This window comes from Taurulus bubalis (assembly GCF_910589615.1).
Source record: "Taurulus bubalis genome assembly, chromosome: 1".
Lineage (NCBI taxonomy): Eukaryota > Metazoa > Chordata > Actinopteri > Perciformes > Cottidae > Taurulus > Taurulus bubalis.
Window position 1 is genome coordinate 23,223,043 of NC_136589.1, and position 13,223 is coordinate 23,236,265.

Here is a 13,223-nt window from a genome sequence, read left to right on the forward strand (position 1 = left end):
GAGTAGACGGTAGCAGGAGAAGTGACAGGCACGGCACGGCACGTCAAGTCCACAGCAGGCAGATGATCAGAGCAGGACAGCTGTGAGGTTATCCAGGAAACCCGCCTCAGAACCGTAGTATGTGCAGGAGTATCCAACAGGGAGCCGGCCAGCTCGAAATCAGTAGCCACCGACTAGCGAGACATTGGCAGTTAGTTGTCCAGAGAGTAGACGGTAGCAGTTGTCCAGGGAGTAGACAGTAGCAGGTGCAACAGATAAGCGAACAAATTCTAAACAAAACAGTGCAGTAGAAAACAGAGAAAAATGGCTATGTACAGTAAACAAACTTAACTACACTGATAAATAATTAAAAAGAACAAAAAAAAAAGTGTATTTAAAATTATGAATTAAGTAGAAAATCAACAAAAACTGTGCCAGACGGAGCGGCGTGAGACTCGCCAGCATCCCTGTTTCCTAGCGAATAATGGCATCAGTGTCTATAAAATCTTATAAATTACTAAAATATGTGAAATTGATGGTACAATTCAAATAGGATAAAGATAACTTTTTTTACAGAAAGCAGGTTTTATGGGGAATTAGTTCATGGTGAGAACTTTATAAGGTGATAATATGACAGTGTTGTGTATTCAGCTGGATAAAGCCTCCGACTTGCCAATTAATGCAGCTTATAAACTTTCACAAAGAGTGAATGTACACAGTTTGGATGCACAAAGTATTTTAAACTGGGATGCTCCTTTTCCCTTGTTTTTCTTCTTCTTTAGCTTCTTCACCAGATCAAATATGGAAGCGTCCTCGTTTACGATGCTAACTAACAGCACTCCCATCTTTTATCTATTTCCACACGTATGATCCACGGTGACGGAGCTCAAATTAGACGAAGGCGCTGATGTGAAAAACATCCAAATTAATTTAAGGATCAGAGCAGAGTGAGAAAACCGGGAGGTCACAGGAGCATAACGTTTGTGCTACTGGATCATTTCCCTATTAATGCGTTTCTTCCTCTCTTTTGTCTGTCTTCCATCAAACCGTTAGCTCTCTGTGTGTTGGGACCTACACTGAAGCAGACATGTATACTAGTCACTTTATTTCACTTTATTTATTTTTCTAGCTGCTGTAATAACTTCATGAATATGTATATGTTTAGCTTCATGGCCACTTGCACCACTGAAGAATAAAGTGACGTCGTAACTGTCACCTTCTGTCACAACGTCAGCATGTTCAGATACTATAATTAACCGTCCTTGTAAAACAACATACATGTTTTGATGTTTTTTCAGATCTGAGCAATAAATCAGAAGGTTAACGGTGGCGCAAAAGAAATGCAAGGCATTCTGTTCCTCTGGACGACACATTGGGTCTTATCTGGACCCGAGGGCCGTCGATAGCCGCCACAATTGGCTACACCAGCAGCTATGTTGTAAGGTTTTATGCAGAATGCCTGAGCCGTTATTGCCGTTGCATTCTACTGCATATTTCTAATTTTCAGAGCATTTTGCATAAACTGTGAAATTGCCACCTCTCCTTCACTGCCACCAAATGAGTTAGTCACACCTGAGCGAGTGCAGAAATTAGTTTTGGATTTGCGCAGATGATACTTTGGGAAAGACATTCGTGGCAAGTGGAAATCAGAAAGAATTCAATACATAAATATGTATACATACATATTTATATAGATACGTGTGTATATATATGGATATATATATTATTATATAATTATTATATTATATATTATATATATAATAATTACATATATATAATAATAATTAAATATAAATGCATAATTATAGATAGATAGATATATACTTTATTTGTCCCCAGGGGGAAATTTGTTTGTAGCAGCAGCAAGCAAAGTTACAGAGTAAACATAAAAATATTAAGCATGAAAAATACTCAATATATACAATACAATAAAAAGGCAGAGCAGAACATATGACTTATTTAAGAACATTAAATAATAAAGACAATGCAAAAATGTAAACTATACACAGTGTATATAAAGTTTATATAGTGAAATAGAAGTATGTACAGTGAAATAGAATAAGTATTAAATTAACTAACTAAACGACAAAAGCGGTGCTAGGGCTATTGGTATTGATTCTAAATTATATACAATCTTTTTTTTATTACTGATTTTATTTGTAGTATTATAGTAATATACTATTCTGTACCTCATTCTGTACCTTATTCTTCAGTGATATAGGTACGTTTTGATGTCAGTAGAGTCATGGCAGTGTGGTTTCAGCCAGCCTCTTTATTTACTTCTTCCTATTTCTGCGCCGTATTATCAAGGAGATATGAATTTTTCCAAAACGTAAACATTGTAAAACGCGGATCTGCGTCGCGAGTTTCGGAAGCGTTAAGGAACCTTCTCCCGGTCGGTGTAGGAGGGAGAAAGTAGCCGGTGGGGGCGAACCTTTCCAGACAATATGCTGCCAAGCTGTTCTATTTGTGGACACAATATCGCAGGTTAAAAGGGATATTCTGTTAATTGGTTTATTCATTCCACCCGGGAAACTCAATCTCATGGTGTCACTTCATCAGTGACTTCCAAGACCTTCATGGCAGCGCGGCCAATAGCTGGCTCGCCCCCTGCATGCAAATGGTGCCAACGTTTCAATGCATCCTGTTTCCTTTTGAACTAGGAAGGCTTTGAGTGGCAGCCGTTTGTACTAGATAGAAAAAGCAAAAGTATATCTTCACTAGTTTGCTTTGGTGAAATGTAATCTCATCCTACTTGTTACATGTTGCTACTTGGGCAGCAGCCCAAATGTTGGATATGAGCAAAACAAATGTGTGTGAGTATCTAGAAGACTAGACATGGTAAAGAGGGATGCACCGATATTGTGCTTGTTACTGGGTTCATGTACTCCTGGTGTAGACTGTAAGAAGTGGTCATCGTGTAGTCATCCGTTTGTTTGTGGAATGCGGTTTAGAAGCCTTGAGTTCGCTGTTTTGGCCGTCGCCATCTTGGCTTTTTTGCAACCAGTGAACACAAGTGACCATATTTGGAATGCGGAAGAGTGACAGAGAGACGCCAGATACGTCTCTGGTAGCGTCATTGACCTGTCAATCACAGGAAGCCCCGCCCTAAAGCATACCCTGCTTTATGGTCTATTTGACTCTAAATGGACCATAATTAACTAAATGAACATCATGCTGTATTGAAGACTTGAAACTAGAGATTGAGAACTTAGTGAGGAGACACGAGTCCTTGTCTGCCAGCTGATGATTAAGGTTTAAGGAGTTTAGCCCCGAAGTTAACAACAACAAACTTCTTTTAATTGTTTTACCAATTAATTAGTTTACTTTAAAGAACCATGCTCAGTATCAGGAAAACACAATTTAGAATAATAAAATGTAAGTATGTGTACTTTGGTTTGATCCCTCATGGTAACTGACAAAAGCACACATATCTTCCCTTTCCGCCCACCGCCGATCCAACCAGAGCACACTGATGTAGAAAATCTGCTTCTGGAAACATACATTTAAAGGTCTCCGTGGATCTCAAATATGATCGTTATGGAAAAGAAAAACCGACAGGCGGACATTACCTTTCCTCCAGGACGCGTGAACGTCCCTGAGCGACACCCGAGCATCCTCGCTTTAGTGCCGAAGTAGAGGCTTGTTCCAGCTTCCAGCTGCATCGACTAGACATAGGGAAAAAATATATATTTTAACTGGGCTGTTTCTTTTTTTTACAAGCAAGAATGTATGCTATCAGCCTCACATAAAGGCTGCTAATGTATAATGTGACTTTTTTAAAAGCCTACGTATCGAGGCTTTAAATGCGACAGTCTCTGATGATGCACTACATTAAGAAAAACTGATTTTGTAATGTCTTTTCAGCTCTTTAAAGCACCCGACTCAAGTGACTTCATTTAATTCCAAGAGAATAAATGTTTACATGACAAATGTGCGGCCTTTACATTAATGCCTTCCCCACCACGCACACACACTATCACCATCATGACTTCATGCTATATTAGCTCTTATGAAACACACCAAATTGAATCAAATGATTCAAACCATTTGTGCCATTAATACTCATTTCCAGTTCTTGTGTGACGCGTTTGAAATGGAGGGCCTTGACGTTCACGTCTGTTCAAAGTCAAAACCTGCTCCGGATCAGGAGGTCTGTTGTTTCATTTCATTTCATGGCAGGTACTAAATATTATACTTTGATGGCATTAAAAACTGTTCATTTCCATCTCTGACATTGTAGCCTGATATCGAATCCATTCACCGGCCCTTCGGCTACACGATGACTTTTATTGCGTTCAAAGCAAAAAACTTCCTTTTGCTATCTCGTAGCTGTCTGACAGTCTCGATCTTTCCGCCCCTCTGCGTCTTCATGCCTCGCATCCAGAGACTAAGTGACAGATTGATAGCTCAGCTCTAATACCATGCCGGTCTCTGTCAGACAGAGAAAGGCCACATCTTCTCTCCCTTCCATTCAGGACTTGCATGACAGGAGTGTAAGTCATAAGGAGCACTCGTGCCATTATAACATCATCCTCATCCGTTAGTAAGTGGATTACGGGGCTGGAGCGCCGGCATGCTTCGATGTGTGGTTTGGCTTTATTGGCTCTCGAGGAGGACACAGCCCACTTAGTCCTCACTGTGAATCCAAGTAATGCCTGACGTTAAACAGCGTTTTTCCATTTGGTCTATATTAGCCCCCTCTACGCACGGCCGCTAATGCAGCTTGATGGGTTTTAATTACATTTGTCACTGAGGTAGATTTGATTGAGGGCCATTTGAAGTACTTGACATTTGACTTGTTCTGGTTCCCTCAGGGATGAATGAAACAATGGCACGGCTTAACATTACATATACAGTTTAATAGTTACATATGCTCAGTTCTAAATTCCTTGACTGTTTAGATTAGGAATGATAAGAATTACATTTTACATTTTCATCTTCACTAACAAATAAAAAGTGATTTATGAACTTGTGTCATAACTGACCCTTTGCTAAGCCAAGCTGTTAGAGTTACAATGGAGCCCACACTGTCACTAACTGCAGTCCCTGAAGAGATGTTATGTAATTTTTGGGAAAACCAAAAAAGAAGCAGGAAGAAGGGACTCCAATATTCTAAAAGAAATGATCAAGAATAACAAACTGTAAATACATTAACAATGCAATTAAAGAACAAGACTGTTCCTGGAAAGCCGGGGAGGTCTTTATTCACTGTTACAATAATTAAAAAGCAAAAGCAGCATGTGTTGACAGTCAGTATACAATCAGTGGCTAGCATAAAAAGGTACTATATAAATAACATTGATCATTATTAATATTAATATAAGCTCCACACGTTTTTGCGAAAAAAACAGAAAAGAATGCATGAGAATGTTGTGGAGCAGAGCCAGATAGGTTGGACCCTGGCAGGAGCTGGCCGTTGCTACACTACGATTGGCCAGTCTGCCTTTGAGGGGCGGGACTTGGCTTGGCGTAGTGTCAATCAGCAACAGCAAATCAAATAGTAAAATGGTATTTATGCACTGAAACATCAAATAACAACTTAACACCTGGTTTTAACTTCATTACGCCCAATCACCAAAAAAAAGCATTTCAAACAAGGAAATCACCCCCTCCATTACCCCACAGCTACGCCCATTGCCCCCATCCCACCCCACTGCCACTCCCACCCTGCAGTCCTGACAGATACCTGCTCCAGCGCCCCTCTCTCTCTCGCTTTTCCCTCGACTGTCTAGAACGGATGCTTTTCTGACACATTTTTCAGTCAGTCACCTCAGTTTTAATCAATGCAACAGTCGACACAGGTTACATGGTGTTTCACTCAAGCAGATCCAGCGACTGCACACTTTCAATGTCTCTTCACACTACTTTCCAAAGGGGAGTTACATACACATCTAGGAATGTTGGCTGACAGCCAGTGACATGAATATCTTTGTTTCCATCATTGTAGGAAGAAAGAGATAGATGTCAAACTATTTTAACAGGAGGGCGTTGCCTAGATCAGAGTGTATGTGACAGTAAACAGTTCTGACTGTTCCCAGAATCAACTGACCGCATGATTATTGGTTAAGCTTTTTCTTTTTTCTTTAAAACTCACTAACAAGCCACCTACACATCTGTGAAGTTGATGTTGCTAACATGTGAGCAAACTATTTTGTACAAATTCAAGCAGTCATAGAGCGACATTCATTTGTCGTGTCTCTGGCGGAATGCCAAATTCGAGTCCAATATTCGCTCAATCTTCTCGCTCTGTTTTGGTCCCCACCAACTCCAGAGGAAAGATATTTGACTCTTTAGCTGCTTACTTGTTCACTATATTAACAATCTATAGTTACCTTTGTTCTGTCTGCCTGTTGGAGCTTGGCAGATAGCATTCAGTCGGTTTTATTAGAGCCTCTTTTGAAAATAGCTGAAACTAACTGAATCAAACAATTCAATTCAATTCAGTTTATTATATATAGCCCAACATCACAAATACAAGTTTGCCTCGGAGGGGTTTACAATCTGTACACATGACATCCCTGTCCCGGGACCTCACAGCGGATCAGGAACCCCCCCCCCCCCCCCAATAAAGATAGTAAAAACCCTTTCACAGGGAAAAAGGGGAAGAAACCTGAGGGAGAGCAACAGAGGAGGATCTCTCTCCCCGGATGGACAGAAGCAATAGATGTCATGTGGCCAGAATTAATAACGTAACGGAGTTACAGCACATTCAATGAATATCACAGAAATGATTCAGTAGGCATGGTCCATGATCCAGATAGCCACGATCCATTAAGCAGAAGGAGGTAGAGAGGAGGGGCATCAGCAGGGCCATGGCAGTAGGCAGGACCGGTTCCAGGCCAGTTGAATCAGCAGGGCCATGGCAGTAGGCAGGACCGATTCCAGTCAGTCACGATCCATGGAAAAAGAAAGTAGAGTTAGTAATATGCATTGAAGAGACAATCATCTATCCAGAAGGAGAGAAAGAAGAGGTGAAGAGGAGAGGAGGAGCGAAAGAGGAAGAGAAGGAGAGGAGGAGCTCAGTGTATCCTAAGATGTCCCCCAGCAGTCTAGGCCTATAGCAACATATCTAGGGGCTGGACCAGAGCAAACCTGAGCCAGCCCTAACTATTAGCCTGAAACAGCCCTAACTATAAGCGCTATCAAAGAGGAAAGTCTTAAGTCTACTCTTAAATGAGGTGACCGTGCCTGCCCCCCGGACTCAAAATGGAAGCTGATTCTACAGAAGAGGAGCCCGATAACTTAAAGCTCTAGCCCCCAGCCTACTTTCTAACACTCTGGGAACCACAAGTAACCCTGCATTCAGTGAGCGTAATGCTCTAGTGGGGTAATATGGCACTGTAAGGTCCTTAAGATATGATGGTGCATCACCAGTTAAGGCTTTGTAGGTAAGGAGAAGGATTTTAAATATGATTCTCGATCTTACAGGAAGCCAATGGAGAGCAGCTAGTACAGGAGTAATGTGATCTCTCTTCCGCGTCCTCGTTAGTACACAAGCTGCAGCTGGATCAATTGGAGAGATCCAAGGGATTTACCGGAGCTGCCTGATAATACGGAGTTACAGTAATCCAGTCTTGAGGTAACAAATGCGTGGATCAATGTTTCTGCATCGCTTTGAGACAGGATGTGCCGGATCTTTGAGATGTTCCGTAGGTGAAAAACGGCAGTCCTTGAGATTTGTTTCACGTGGGAGCCAAAGGACAGGTCCTGGTCAAAAATAACTCCAAGATTCCTTATGGTGGTGGTAGATGCCAGAGCGATGCCATCCAGAGAAACCATATCATCAGATACTTGATTTCTGAGGTGTTCTGGGCCGAGTAAAATAACTTCAATCTTGTCCGAGTTCAGCAGCAGGAAGTTGCAGGTCATCCAGGTTTTGAGGTCTTTAAGACACACTTGAAGTTTGGCGACCTGGTGGGTTTCATCTGGCTTGATCGACAGCTATAGTTGAGTATCATCGGCATAACAGTGAAAGTTTATGGAGTGTTTTCTGATAATACTGCCTAAAGGAAGCATATATAAGGTGAATAAAATTGGTCCAAGCACAGAACCTTGTGGAACTCCATGGCGAACGGCAGTGGTAATTGAGGCCTCATCGTTTACAAATACAAACTGAGATCGATCTGATAAATATGACTTAAACAAGCTTAGTGCTGTACCTTTAATACCAATCAACTGGTCTAGTCTCTGTAATAAGATGTCATGGTCAATGGTGTCAAACGCTGCACTAAGGTCTAACAAGACCAGTACATAGACAAGTCCCCTATCTGATACAACTAGAAGATCATTAGTAATTGTCACTAGTGCTGTCTCTGTGCTATGATGGTTTCTAAATCCTGACTGAAACTTCTCAAATAATCTATTGTTATGTAAAAAGTCACACAACTGATTTGTGACTACCTTCTCCAGTATCTTAGAGAGGAAGGGAAGGTTAGAGATAGGTCTGTAGTTAGCCAACACCTCTGGATCCAGAGTCGGCTTCTTAAGAAGAGGTTTAATTACAGCTACTTTAAAAGACTGTGGTACATGACCCGTTAGTAAAGACCCATTGATAATATCTAGTAGAGAGGCACTAACTAAAGGTAAAACTTCCTTAAACAGCTTAGTCGGAACAGGATCCAGGAGACAGGTAGACGATTTAGAAGTAGAAACCATTGAAGACAGTTGGTCGAGGTTGATGGTAAAAATCCAGCCACACAACAGGGCCCACAGCCTCCTCCATGGCTATCCCACCTGAGGATGGACCGGCAGTAGTCGAGGGCAGGAGATCACCGATCCTGCCTCTAATAGCCAGAATCTTACCATTAAAAAGTTCATGAAGTCATTACTACTGAGTTCTATAGGAATACACGGATCCACCGAACTATGACTCTCAGCCAGCCTGGCCACAGTGCTAAAGAGAAACCTAGGGTTGCTCTTGTTTTTCTCTATTAGTGATGAGTAGCAGGCTCCTCTGGCATTACGGAGGGCCTTCTTATATGGTCTCAAACTATCCCGCCAAACCAACCGGGACTCCTCCAGACCGTTGGAACGCCATATGCCCTCAAGCTTCCGTGATGCTTGCTTTAATATACGGGTCTGAAACAATGCGCTTAAAGACAGTGAATCTCTGTCAAAAACATCCATGCTTGTCACGACAAGGGACGACCCCTTTCAAATGACCAAAAATATTGGCTAGTGCACTTTTAAGACGTGTTAAATGTACGGTGGTTATTTTCAAAAACTAGCAAGCTACCTGGGTAAAAAGAAAAAAGCCCAACCCAAAAAATACCAGTAACCCTTTTCTAGTGGAAGTTGCTAGCAGCACGAGCCCAAACGTTGCTAAATCTAGCAAGATAAGTCGCAAGTCTGCAACACTGACAGCCCGTCCCGTCAGGCCTCCCTCCAAAGACACCCCAAAACTACATTATGAACATAACCATATCCTGAACGTAAATGAATAAATAGAAATGTGTTTTTGGTTTACTCAGTAATTCAGTTTCATTATGGAATATACACTATGAGTCTCCGACTTCATCAGTGACTTTCAAAGTGCTGATAATGTAGTCATTTCTAACTCTCTAAATTACTTTTGGACCACTGTGCATGCAGATGCAGTGCACAAGTGGCCCATGTCACGGTGTCACTTGTTCATGTTCTTGGTTATGCAGATTAAGCAAATACGCCTCTACTTTTGCTGATTTAAATGAATATGAGCAACTGACCCCCCCTCCTCCCTTTTTATCCAGCCTCAGAATTCCCAAAATGCATGAACGTTTTTTTTTTTTTTAAATGTAAACGACTGATTAAAATCCATTTTTCATTTCATTGTTTTTGCTTATCTTTCCAAAAGCTGTGCTCGTTTGACTGAGCTGACACACAGTTCTAACTGATTTCTTTCTTTCCTTTTGATTCAGTTTTCACGTAACCTCTTGTTATTCGACTGTTGTTCTGGCCAGACTATTGTTGGGCAATCAATTAGTATTATTCTTATTTGGCCCTGTATCTCTCAAATCAATTAAACATAATCAAAAGGGAAAGGAAGTGCAGCACAGACAGGAGAGACAGAAACATCTGCACACACCTGGCTGGAGGGAGCACTTCCACAAATTTTTTTTTTTTCTTTTTCTAATTTCAAACGGGCATGTGATTTATCTGACTGAGAGGGAGGACTCATTGAAAAAAAAGAGACACCTTGACATTTTCACAACTCTTTTTTGACATTTTCCAAATTGTACAACGTATCTGATTTGGAGTCTTCAGCAGGGTCGCATCAGATCAGCCGCAAGGATGTGGTTCACGTAGCGTCACAGGTCCAACTTCCAATCCATGTCTGTGTGTTATCTCTCCACATCTCTCCTGCCTTTCTCCAAAAACATCCCTTTCAGTGACCTTAAAAATGCAAATAACAGGATTAGATGTGTTGCTTAAAACTGCCCAGAAATCTGTGATCATGGCCTTCATTCATGGGAGAGATATGGTCTGATATTCAAACTGACAGTTGCTGTCTCTCTCCAGTGTTTTCCACGATCTACTCGCCTCGACTTTGATCCGTATCCCGCTCCTGAATGACGTTTCTCTTTGACTCCCGCTGTCTCATTTTCTCTCCGGTTTTGTCTGATTCTGTCACTGCCCCGTTCTCAGGGCTCAGGCTCGGCGCCCTTCATCTGTCCATCGAATGCCCGCATCCCACAATCCCCAATCCACACCCGCAGGTGCTAGTGTGGATGCCGCCGCATCCCTCGAACCCCTCGAACCCCTCGAACCAGCAAACACAGCCGTGCATCCTGACCCAGTCAGATGGACTTCTCTCTCCTATATTTCTACAGAGCAGCCAATCCCACATGTTTGAAACAAACCCGCTGGTTAGCCCAACTTATTTAAGAAGAGAAAACAAAGCTGAACAGTCAAATTACCACTGAGATCGTCTGTTGTAAATATCAATCAGAGCGGACAGACCGAGTACATTTTGTTCATTGTCTCGCTTGCACCATATTGCATGCTTTATAAAGAAAACAAGGTTAAAAATCCTTGAAACGATTTCATTTTGGCTGCAAAATATTCACTTAAATGTTGTTACACCTGTGGCCAAAGCGTCTAAAAAGCTAATTAGCCGTCTCTGTAAAACCGGCAGACATGTTGACAGCGTGAGTATAAACCACGCTTTGCTGGTTCAACGTAGACCTGACAAACTTACTGTCGTTTTGTTTAGTCGGACATATTTCCTCTGAAATGAGCCCGGGCGGCGTTTTGGTTCAGCCGTAAGCGAGACTTCCACACGTGCAAATCAGCCGTATCGGTTGTTTTGGCCATGGTTAATGAAGCGTTGGTATCTACTTAGAGGTAGGACGAGCGATCAAAGCATCCAGAATGAAAAAAAAAAAAAAGAAATTGCCTGTCTTTTATTTTCAATGGAACTTTTCTCAGTGCCTATGCTTCCTCTTTTTTCAAAGCCACCATATTCATAAGAGTCGGGGCATTGACCCCAGCACTTTCAACGAGGGAGTTGTTTATAGCCGCTGACCCTTGCCCACATTCCACATGGAAATCGGCCAAGTGCTTCTTTGTCTCAAGGTGAAGTAACCGCACAGTAACACGAGAGCCGCTGTCATTTAAAAACATTGTCGGTGTTATTCACTAAAATGCATCTGCAGCCTTTTTTTATTTTTACTGTGCTGTTGGCATCACTGCTTTGACTTTGATCCGTATTCGACTTGGCAAGATTCTCTCAATCTTTTCTCCCTTTTGACTCTCTTCTGTCTCTCTCTCCCTCTCTCTGCTCCTCCTCTTCCCCCCACTCTGTCCCTGCTCCCAATGTCACCCTCCTCCCCTCAGGGTGGGATGATTGCTCTTCTGCTGTCCATCCTGTGTTTGGTCCTGATCCTCTACACCCGCAGGCGCTGGTGTAAGCGCCGCCGCATCCCCCAGCCCCAGAAGAGCGCCAGCGCCGAGGCGGCTAACGAGATCCACTACATCCCCTCGGTGCTGATGGGAGGCCAGGCCCGGGAGAGCTTGAGGAACTCTCGGGGTCAGGGGCCGAACTCCAGCGGCACCCTCAGCATCCGGGAGACACCCATTTTGGACGGTTACAAGTAGGATTTGGATGAATGGATTTTGGGGGGGGGGGCGGGGGGTGAATGTATCCTGAAATGGTTAAACCCTAGAATCTTTTTAATTCCACATTGTTTGAAATTCAAAAGCAGCTGATATGATGCAACCTGCACACAGTTTTGATGCTTAAGATTATAAAAGCTTACCTTATCTGTATGTTCTCTTTCACTCTAAAATGTTTACTGCTACGTCAAGCATCTTTGCCGCTTGTGATGTTTGCTCTGATTTAGTCAAGATAATGTCACCCGAATTGATTTATTTTTTTACCTCATCCCTAGGTACGAGTATGACATCACGGACCTGCGCCACCACCTGCAGCGGGAGTGTATGAACGGCGGCGAGGAGTTTGCCAGCCAAGTCACCCGTACCCTGGACTCCCTCCAGGGCTGTAATGACAAGAATAGTATGGACCTCACACCTGGTGAGTTGACTGGAGCGAAAGCAGCCAGGTCAACAAAATACAAAAATACAAGCAAAACAGCCTGACAGCTCCACTGATCAATAACTTTTTACTGTTAACATTGAATCAGCTGGACTAAATGTAATGTGACAGACTCATGGAAGCAACAGCAGGCAGCTGTTTTCAGGGATGAAAGCCCACCAGAATAAACCCAACGTAAACCACACGGCACGAGGACAGTTAGCAGCTAGCTGATGAAGAAGTCTGATTTGATAGTTGTGAATGAACTGGAACTAATCTTATAGTTAATGAGAGTTTATCATACAATACAATGAGAGTTGATTTTAGAAAGACTATAACTCGACCACAGAGAGACCAAGCTAGCAAAAAGTGGAGTACTTCGCAGCTAAAGTCCCTCAAGAGGTGGAGGAGACCAAAACCGGTGAATATAGTCAGAGAAGACACGTTGCCTTTCCTGCAATGACATGACATAGCTCTAGAGAGATCCGTTAACAAGTTTATGTCACTTGAAGGCCACCGTAGTTATCTGACACGCTTGTTGGGCTGGATAGATTTAAAAGGGAGAGCCGAGGGGTATTGAGCTGGTTGCAACCTTCCCAACAGCAATTTAATTTGTCATTGAACCTTGTTCTGCTGCCATCAAATCCAAACCACCTCCTAAAAAAGAAAACAATTATTCCTGCTTTTAGTCTTTAATGTATATCTGCATTCACATTGTCATCCCCTGGGT

General features: G+C 42.4%; 1 protein-coding gene across 1 annotated transcript in view; it reads left to right on the forward strand.

The window, feature by feature from the left end:
- The window catches only part of astn1 (astrotactin 1), a gene marked incomplete at its 3' end in the record, with an annotated part of 417,666 nt that overhangs the window by 89,896 nt on the left and 314,547 nt on the right, over positions 1 to 13,223 (forward strand). The window contains exons 3-4 of the mRNA XM_079222970.1: positions 11,797 to 12,053; positions 12,351 to 12,493. Coding sequence (XP_079079096.1) covers positions 11,797 to 12,053; positions 12,351 to 12,493 — 400 coding nt within the window. The remainder of the gene's footprint in view (positions 1 to 11,796; positions 12,054 to 12,350; positions 12,494 to 13,223) is intronic.